The following is a 9,794-nucleotide window of genomic DNA, read 5'->3' on the forward strand; positions in this document are numbered from 1 at the left end:
GAATTGCTGGATCACATAGCAATTCTATTTTTTTTTAATTTATTTTTTTTGAGGAAGATTAGCCCTGAGCTAACATCTGCTGCCAATCCTCCTCTTTTTCCTGAGGAAGACGCCCTGAGCTAACGTCCATGCCCATCTTCCTCTACTTTATACCTGGGCCACCTACCACAGCATGGCTTTTTGCCAAGTGGTGCCATGTCCACACCTGGGATCCAAACCGGTGAACCCTGGCCCGCCAAGAAGCAGAACGTGCTAACTTAACGGCTGCGCCACGGGGCCGGCCCCCTCTATTTTTAATTTTTTTGAGGAAGGCCATACTGTTTTCCATAGGGACTGTACCGATTGTTTTACATCTTGCTTTTTGCACTCAGTGATACATTTGGAAATTTATAGACCATGTCAGTGTACAAATCTCTAACTCACTCTTTTTTAAAAATAACCACTTTAGGGGCGGGCCCGGTGGTGCAGTGGTTAAGTGCACACGTTCCGCTTTGGCGGCTCGGGGTCTGCCAGTTCGGATCCCGGGTGCGGACACGGCACTGCTTGGCATGCCATGCTGTGGCAGGCATCCCACATATAAAATAGAGGAAGATGGGCACACATGTTAGCTCAGCGCCAGTCTTCCTCAGAGAAAAGAGGAAGCTTGGCAGCAGTTAGTTCAGGGCTAATCTTCCTCAAAAAAAAAATAAAAATAAAAAAATAACCGTTTAAAGTATAATATATGTACAGAAAAGTGCACAAATCATAAATGAACAGCTTGATTCAATTTCATAAACTGAACACACCTAGTAACCAGAATTCAGCTCAAGAAAAGCATATGAGGGGCCGGCCCGGTGGTGTACTGGTTGATTTTGCACACTCTGCTTCAGTGGCACAGGGTTCATAGGTTTGGATCCCAGGTGTGGAACTATGCATCACTTGTCAAACCACGCTGTGGTGGTGTCCTACATACAAAATAGAGGAAGATTGGCACAGATGTTAGCTCAGGGACAATCTTCCTCACCAAAAAAAAAAAAAAAGAAGAAGAAGAAGAAAAGAAAAGAACATCACCAGCCCCCCAGGATGTCCTTCATGCCTCTCCCAGGATGCCCCCAAGGGTAATCACTAACTGGACTTTTAACAACATGGGTTAATTATGGCCTGTTTTTGTACTTTATATAAATGAAATCACACAGTATGTATTGTTTTGCATCTGCTGTCTTTTGCTCAGTGTTTTGTTTGTGAAATATATCCATGCTGCTGCATGTGGCTGTAGAGCTTTCATTCTCATTGCTATATAGTTTCCTATATGTGAAGATGCTACAATTTCTTTATCCATCAGTTGATGGGCATGTATCCTTTGGTGGACATACATTGGCATCTGGTTGGAGTGGAATTGCTGGGTCATAGGATATGTTCAGCTATAGCAGAAACTGCACAACAGTTATCCTGGTGGTTGGACCCATTTGCACTCCCACCAGCAGTGTATGAGAGTTCTCCCTCCTCCACATCCTCACCAACACTTGGTGGTGGTGTTCTTTCTCATTTACCCATTCTGGCGGACGTGTACTGGTATCACATTGTGATTTGAATTTGCATTTCCCTGATGACAACTTGAGTATCTTTTTAGGTTTTTTTTTTGTTTTTTTTTTTTTGGTGAGGAAGATTGTCGCTGAGCTAACATCTGTGCCAGTCTTCCTCTATTTTGCACGTGGGACGCCACCACAGCAGGGCTTGATGAGCGGTGTGTAGGTCTGCACCCAGGATCTGAACCTGTGAACCCCAGGCCTCTGGAGTGGAGCACGCAAACTTAACCACTACACCACCAGGCCAACCTCAAGTATCTTTTTAAATGTTCATTGTTTCCTTGGATTTCCTCTTTGGTGAAGATTTTGTTCAATTCTTTCACCTGCTTTTTTGCATACACACACACACACACACACACACACACACACACATATAAATACTTTATTCAGGGACCGGCCCAGTGACACAGCAGTTAAGTTTGCACGTTCTGCTTTGGCCGCCCAGAGTTCACTGGTTCAGATCCTGGGTGTGGACCTATGCACCACTTGGCAAGCCATGCTGTGGCAGGCATCCCACATATAAAGTAGAGGAAGATGGGCACGGATGTTAGCTCAGGGCCAGTCTTCCTCAGCAAAAAAGAGAATTGGCAGCAGATGTTAGCTCAGGGCTAATCTTCCTAAAAAAAAAAAGAAAAAGAGAGAAAGACTTTATTCATAACTCACTATTTTTAACAGTAAAATTCTCCTAAGAACAAGGGGGTTCTCCTACATAACCATAATACCAACTTAACATTTTCCACAGTATCAATATAATATTGATACAAACTATCATTTAATTTATAATTTTTATTCAGATTTCTCCCATTGTCCCAATAATACACTTTATCCCTCTCTGCCCTCTCTCCAGGATCACACTTTGTATTTAATTGTCATGTTTCTTTAGTCACCTTTAATCTAGAACAGAGCTGCCAAGTTTTTCATTTTTTGTTATTATTTTGTTTTTCATGATACTGACCTGCTGCTTTGTAGGGTGTCCCTTAATTTGGCTTTGTCTCACATTTTCTCATGGTTAGATTCAGGTGATGCTGTTTTGGCAGGAAAACTACAGAAACGATGTTGTGTCCTTCTCCGTGCACATGAGGAGGCACGTGATGTCTTTTGTCCCAGTACTGGTGATGGCAACTTCTACCACCTAGTTAAGGTGGTGGCTTGCCAGTATTCTCCACCAGTACTAGTTGTTTTCTTTTGTACTAAATAAGTCATCTGTGGGAAGATACTTTGAGACTAAGTAAATATCCTGTTCCTAATCAAACTTTCCCTCAATGGCTTAAGCTTCGTTGATGGTCCTGGCTGGAACCTCATGTTTACTATTCTAAGACCAATACAAACCTTAAGAGGCCAGTGCCTCTTGTGACCCCCGGAAAGGGGTGGGGTTGGGGAGACTGTACAAAGTTGATGGTGGCCAGAGAGATCTAACTGGAAGTGAAGGAATCTTTAGGGTGGCCTAGGGGGCGAAGGGACCCATAGAGCTGTGAGATTTGGTGAAAAATTGACGCTGGTGGGAATTCGTGCCCTCATCTCACAAATATGCATTAGAGGCCCACTCCGTGCCAGGCACTGTGGCACAGCAATGAACAAAAGAGATCAAATCTCAGCCCTCCTGGGGCTGACACTGCTGTGGGAGGACGCCAGCTACAAACAACAGAAATATATAGCATGTTTGATAGTGATAAGCTGAGGTTAAGGAGATAGACAGTAACAGGGTATCTCTCCCAGATAAGACGATCCTTCTCCCTCTCATCTACCCTCCCCTGGGTCTCCCCACCTCTGTTGTCTGCCAGAAACTCTGGCTGAGCCAAGTGCACTTGCAGACGCCATCTGCTCTCGCCGGGAGTGGGGCCTGTGCCAGCTCCGGCGTCTGGACTCTTGGCACGCAGCCCTGGAGCCCTGGAGCGAGGGAACTCTGGCTGGCCCCACATCAGGAGGGGAATCCTCCAGTTTGGCTGACTGGGACTAATGAGACAGAGGGCTTCTGGGAAGGGGAAGCCAGTGCAAGCTGGGTGGGCTTCCTGAAGGAGGTGGAGGCCGGCAGGGTGAGGATAGTACCCGAATCAGGCTGATGGAGATGGATATAAATAATAATATTCATAAACATCATCAAACACATTCAGAGCGCCTACTTTGCCAAGCTTTGGGTAAATGTTGGACATTTGTTATCACAGCTCATCTAAGTGCTTTAGGCATGTTACCACATCTAAGAGGCAGGGAGTATTTACCCCTGTTTTACAGATGAAGAAATTAGGGTTCAGAGAGGTGATGCCATTATCTAGATGTCACACAGTAAGTGACCCGAAGAGCCTGGAGGGGCCAGCCCCGTTATGCAGCAGTTTAGTTTGCATGCTCTGCTTTGGTGGCCCGTGGTTTGCTAGTTTGGATCCTGGGTGCAGAGCTCTGCACTGCTTGTCAAGCCAAGCTGTGGCAAGCATCCCACATATAGAAGTAGAGGAAGATGGGCATCGGTGTTAACTCACGGCCAGTCTTCCTCAGAAAAAAAAAAAAAAAAACAGATTGGCAGATGTTAGCTCAGGTCTGCGTGGGTCCAAACACTGACTCCTAACCACCACCATCTGTATCATCTGCTAACCAGCACATCACCCCACGGCTGGCCCACTCCCACCTCTGCCTCCTTTCCCTGGAAGCCCGCACCTCACCTTTGCCTCTGCTTCCTCCCCTCCCTTTGGGCCAGCAAGCAATACAGCCCAGGGTTTCAATCTGCCGGGCCTGGTACCAGTCGTTACCCTGGGCCAGTGAGGACATATCTCTGAGCCTCAGTTTCTTTATCTGCAAAATAGGGACAGCAAGAGAGCTACTGAGAGAAATCAATGCGATGATGAGTGTGAAGCATCTGACACGGGGACCGGGGTACTCTGCCCTCAGGGAACTGGCAGCGTGCTCTTAGGCAAGGCCCTCATGTCGCCGCGCCTGTTTCCTCCTGTGCACAGCAGGACAATAAGGTGGTACCTCCTAGGTCGTTCTGAGGACTAAATGCGTATACGGAAGCACTAACAACAGTGAACACAGTTAGCCGTCATTGCTGTTATTATTATTGGGAAGGGGGAGGGAGAGTAGGGGAGATGGAGGCGGGGCCAAGCCAGGAAGGCCCAGGAGAATCGAGGGCGCCCCCTCCTCCTCCCCGCAAAGCTCGGGACTGGGCTGGGGGGGGGGCGGATCGGGGCCCGCTGTCCTCGGAGACCCCCGCCTGCTCCCGCACACCCGGGGTCGCAGGGGCCGGTCGTCGGGAGCTGACGTCGGCCTTCAAGGCCCCCCTCCCCGGCCACCGCGGAGGAGGAGCCCGAGAGCCCGCGCCCCGCCGCCATCCCCGCCCCCGCGCGCTGCGGGCCCGGGGCGCAGAGAGGGGAGCCGAGCGGAGCACGGGGTTTACTGAGTTCCCCAACCCCGGGCGGCAGGATCGGGGCGGGCGTCGGTGCAGGCGGCCCAGGAGGCATTGGGCCGTGGGTGGTGAGTGAGGGGCAGAGGTGGGGGGCACCGCCCCTCTCCCGGGTCCTAGCATTGGGGATGGGGAGACAAAGCGTCGGCGAGGAAATCGGCTCAAACCAGGTTTGGAGTGAGGGCGAGAGGCTTGGGGACCCCCCGTGGGGATGGTGGGATAAGCAGAATCTTCTTTGTGGCTGAGTGTGCACAAATGTGTGGTGGGTCGGGGGTGTTATGGGGGAGGTGTGCAAAGGTGGATGCTAGTAAAACAGGAGGTGTCCGGGAAGCTGGTGGCTGCGCAGGGAGTAGCCTGGGGTCATGGATGTGGGTGGAATAGGGGAACCGTGCGTGGATCAGGTGTTTGGGACAGGTGTGCAAGGGAAGTGATGGGAACAAGGGAGAGTGTCCAGAGTGCACGTGTGGGAAGCCTCTGCGTATGGGGGGAGTCTGATGCTGGGGGGATTAGGAGTGTGCAAGGAGTCACTTGGGATGAGTGTGGAAGAAGGTTGGGGGTTCCAGAGGGATGTTTTCTGGAAGCTGATGTTGTTTGGGGCAAGTATGCCAGGAGTCCCTTGGGAGATGAATGGGGAGAGGTGGAGGTGGGGGTTGGGCTTGCCTGAATGGGTGTGTGTGGCAGGGGACTTGGGTATTCACAGGGTGCAGGCTTTGCTGGCAACAGGGGGTGTGTGGACTACAGTGAAGTGCAAAGTGTCACTGGGGATGGGTGTGGGGGAGAGGGTTGGGTGTGTAGTTCATGGGGGAAGTAAACATGGAAGGCAGGGTTTGGAATAAGTGTGCAACAGGTATGTGGTTTTTGCTGAGAGGGGAAAAGCCCAGATTTGAATGTGCAGACCCCTGAGTTCTCTTCCCAACTTGGGCCAGCCTCTTTTACTCTGTGGGCCTCAGTTTTACTATCTGTAAATGGGTCTGAGGGCTGTTGAACTCACTAGTCTGTGCCTGGAGTCTCTTCAGAGTCAGGGGAAGGAGGAAGGTGAGACTTTGACAACTTGTCTTTTCTTTCCCCTACCCCCAGGACATCTCTTCTGGAGCCTCCACCAGCCATGGACAGCTCCAGTCTCGGAGAGCTCCAGAAGCCTCTGCTGGCAGGTGTGGGCTGTGAGCCTGCTGTCCAGAGGCCTGGCGAGCCTGAGCTGGGGCCCCCATTTCGAGAGACAGCCTTGGCGGAGTCACTGAGGGGTTGGCAGTTCCTACTACCACCTCTTCCCTCTGTGAGCGCCAGCCTGGGGGAGCCAGGGCCCCCCGACCTTGAGGTAGGAGCAGCAGGCCTTAGTGGGGGCTGGGGGTGGGGGCTCGAGGTGGACCCAGCTGTGGTCAGCATCTGGCAGGCTGGCCCCTGGGGTGTCTGCCTTCGGCCTGGAGTCTCACTTTTTCAGGTTATGGTTTTTCTCGTTCTACATCTCCCCTGGTTTCTTTACCTTTTTCTCTCCAGATTTGTCTGTCATCTTTGTTCCGTCACCTTTGGCTCTCTTGTCTGTCTTCCCTCTGATTTCTGACTTCCCTGCTCTCCATCTGTCCATCTCTTTCTGGAGCTGACACACCTTTGGCCTCTGTCGGCTCTGGTCTGTTTTTTCAGATTAATGTCACTTCTTATAATTTCTCATTCCTTGTACACATTGCCAAATTTGTCTTTCCTTTTTTTCCTTCTTTTTTTTGGAGGAAGATTAGCCCTGAGCTAACATCTGCCGCCACTTCTCCTCTTTTTGCTGAGGAAGACTGGCCCTGAGCTAATATCCGTGCCCATCTTCCTCTACTTTATATGTGGGACGCCTGCCACAGCATGGCTTGACAAGCAGTGGGTAGGTCCACACCCGGGATCCAAACGGGCAAACCCTAGGCCACTGAAGCAGAACGTGTGCACTTTACTGCTGCGCCACCAGGCCAGCTCCTGTCTTTTATTTCTTAAAGATGGTTTTCCAGTTACTATTGCTGTATAAGAAATTACATCCTTGGGGCTGGCCCGGTGGTGCAGCAGTTAAGTTCACATGTTCTGCTTCGACGGCCTGGGGTTTGCGGGTTTGGATCCCTGGTGTGGACCTACGCACCGCTTGGCAAGTCATGCTGTGGCAGGCATCACACATATAAAGTAGAGGAAGATGGGCATGGATGTTAGCTTAGGGCCAGTCTTCCTCAGCAAAAAAGAGGAGGTTTGGTGGCAGATGCTAGCTCAGGGCTAATCTTCCTCAAAAAGAAAAAAAAACAGAAATCACATCCCAAAACTTAGTAGCTTAAAACAGCGACAATCATTATTATCGCTCATGGTTTCTGTGGGTGGGGAACTTGAGAAGGACTCCGTTGGTGGGTCTGCCTCAGGTTTTTTTCATGGGGTTGCAGTCAGCCGGTGGCTAGAGCTGGAACAGTCCGGGGCTGGCTGGGTCTTTCTTTCTCTTCACGTAGTCTGAGGGTTTCTACACAGGTCTCCCCATGTGGCTGGTTTGGGCCTCCTCACAGCATGGCAGCTTCAGGGCAGTCAGACTGCTTACGTGCCTCCAGCCTCCATCACGAGTGTTTCCACAAAGCAGAAACTGCCCCACCTTTTCGGACTTTGGCTCGGAAGTCCTGTGGCATTACTTCCACCACATTCTATCAATTACGAGTGAGTCACGGCCTCCTTAGACTCAAGGAAAGAGGACAGAAACCTCACCCCTTGAGGGGAACAGTATCAGTCACCATCTAAGAAAAGCATGCGGGATGGGAGAGATGGTTGTGGCCATTTTTGGAAACACATTCTGCCACACTGTGGCAGTAAGCGTCACCTTGACATTGTGCGTGTCTCATAATTCCATTATTTGAAGACGCTGAGGGCCTTGTGAGTTCTGCTGGTTCTCATTCACTCTTTCTTGTGTGCCTGATTATCTTTGCATGCTGGTCACGGTATTAAAAAAATTATTTTTAGGAGAAATTGTTTTGACGCCTAGAATGAAGGTACTTTCCCCCAGAGTAGATTTGGTTTGCTTCTTTCCGCTGCCTGGGGATACTACCAGTTAGAGGTCGCTTTTAATCCAGTTCAAGGTTTGAATGAAAGGTTAATTTTTCTGGGATTGGCAAATGCCCGCAGGGCAAGGGGGGCTTGACCTCTCTGTTAAATTAACCTTGATTTTTCACTTAATTTTTGGCCTTATAGTAACTGCTTAAAATCTTGTGAGCTATTTGATGCAAGATTTTAAAATATGTTTTTATCTAGAATTTATAGGTTTCAGGAGGCAGGTTTGTCCTAGACATTTAGGCCACCAGAGCTGTGTCCGCTAATTTCCGTCTTTTCTCAGGTTCCTCTCTCCGATGGTGGCTGTCTCTGCTTCAGGGGTTTTCAACTCAGAGATTATAAGCAAATGTACTGGCCATAATTGGGCTTGTGAACTTGAAAATGAACTCAAAACTTTGGGTGTGGGTGGGGCTTTTTTCTGGAGACAGGGTTCCCAGCTTCCCCTCATGGGGATCCAGGATATAGAACAGTCAAGAGCCTATCTCCTGGGGCATTTTTCTCTCTTGGTGTCTCTGGGGAGGCCCTGGTCGTTGGGGGCCATGGGAAGCAGAGCAGTGGAGCAGGGAAGGTGGGTGAAGATGCCCACCCAGACCCTCTCCTGCCCGTAGGATGTGTCATCCAGTGACAGTGACTCAGACTGGGATGGGGGCAGCCTTCTCCCCCCACTCCTACCCCACGACCACCTGGGCTTGGCTGTCTTCTCCATGCTGTGCTGCTTCTGGCCTGTGGGCATCGCCGCCTTCTGCCTGGCCCAGAAGGTCAGTCTGTGTGTGGGATTGGGAGGGGACTGGATATAAAAGAGAAAAATGCATTCAGAACAAAAGAAAACAAAACAGAGGAGCTATGCCTGGGGGACAAAGAGAGATGGGAAGAAGGATTGGAAGAGAGACATTCAGGGTTAAAATGAGGTGTGATTCACAGCTGAGAGGTGGTGAAGAACCTGAACTCGGATCCTAGGTCTGCCATGCTCTGTAAGATCTGGGGCAAGCCACTGAATTTCCCTGTGCCTCATTCATCTCATCTGTAAAACGGGAATAGTTCCTACCTCAGGGTCATTGTGAGGATTCCAACTCAAATGAGTTGGAACGGTGGCATCTAGTAATAGTATATTTTTATTAGTCACCAGTATCCTCAGTGCCCAGCTGTGCGTGACCCACAGTGGTACTCCCTAGTTTTTTTGGTAATATATGAATAAATACAGGGATGTGTCGGGTGGGGGAGGGTCTAGGGCTGCGGGGAAGCAGGGTGGGGTGAGGGGATGTCTGAGTCACCGCTGCCCAACGCCTCCACAGACCAACAAGGCTTGGGCCGAGGGGGACGTCCAGGGGGCAGGGGCCGCCTCCCGCCGCGCCTTCCTGCTGGGGGTCCTGGCCGTTGGGCTGGGCGTGTGTACTTACGCGGCCGCCCTGGTGACCCTGGCCGCCTACCTCGCCTCCCGAGACCCGCCCTAGTTGCCCCCGCGGCCCCCACTGTGAACCCAGAGGCCGGCTGCCCAGCGTGCTCGCGGTCAGAGTGGAGAATCGGGTGGATGAGGCGGCGGCGGCGGCAGCATCCGGAATCGGGAGTGAGCTGGACCACCCCCTCGCCTTCCTGGCCGCCACAACGTGAGATTAAACACCAGACACTGTTGCAGCCAAACCTGTGTCTGTCTGTGTGTGTGGGAAGGTGGAAAGAGCTGGGAGTGTCTGAGACCAGGGACAGGCCAGGGTGACAGGCTGTCCCAGGGGTGTTCCTGGACACCTCGGAGCCGGAGAAGGGGGAATTTGAGGGTGGAAGGTTTCCAAATTGGAGAACGT

General features: G+C 50.9%; 1 protein-coding gene across 5 annotated transcripts; it reads left to right on the forward strand.

The window, feature by feature from the left end:
• Window positions 1-4,635: 4,635 nt before the first annotated feature.
• On the forward strand, window positions 4,636-9,687 carry TMEM91 (transmembrane protein 91). 5 transcript variants are annotated; one of them, XM_044759860.2, is made up of 5 exons: window positions 4,663-5,024; window positions 6,031-6,268; window positions 7,432-7,611; window positions 8,607-8,756; window positions 9,439-9,655. In XM_044759860.2, the coding sequence occupies exons 2-5, from the start codon at window positions 6,059-6,061 to the stop codon at window positions 9,604-9,606; spliced, it is 708 nt and encodes a 235-aa protein (XP_044615795.1). In that variant the 5' UTR covers window positions 4,663-5,024; window positions 6,031-6,058; the 3' UTR covers window positions 9,607-9,655. The 5 variants fall into 5 exon arrangements, with proteins under 5 accessions (XP_070355457.1, XP_070355458.1, XP_044615795.1 ...); XM_070499355.1 differs by having other exon boundaries at window positions 9,291-9,634; XM_070499354.1 differs by having other exon boundaries at window positions 4,990-5,123; window positions 9,439-9,687.
• The last annotated feature ends 107 nt before the right edge of the window (window positions 9,688-9,794 follow it).

Source organism: Equus asinus, chromosome 26 (genome assembly GCF_041296235.1).
Source record: "Equus asinus isolate D_3611 breed Donkey chromosome 26, EquAss-T2T_v2, whole genome shotgun sequence".
In the NCBI taxonomy this organism is placed as follows: Eukaryota; Metazoa; Chordata; class Mammalia; order Perissodactyla; family Equidae; genus Equus; species Equus asinus.

What these genes read in the sequence shown, in the direction of transcription:
- TMEM91 (XM_044759860.2), top strand. Translation starts at nt 6,059, where the DNA reads ATGGACAGCTCCAGTCTCGGAGAGCTCCAGAAGCCTCTGCTGGCAGGT. An exon ending in CAGGGCCCCCCGACCTTGAG is followed by an intron (nt 6,269 to 7,431) that starts GTAGGAGCAGCA and finishes GTTTCTACACAG; the next exon opens with GTCTCCCCATGTGGCTGGTT. An exon ending in CCACATTCTATCAATTACGA is followed by an intron (nt 7,612 to 8,606) that starts GTGAGTCACGGC and finishes TCCTGCCCGTAG; the next exon opens with GATGTGTCATCCAGTGACAG.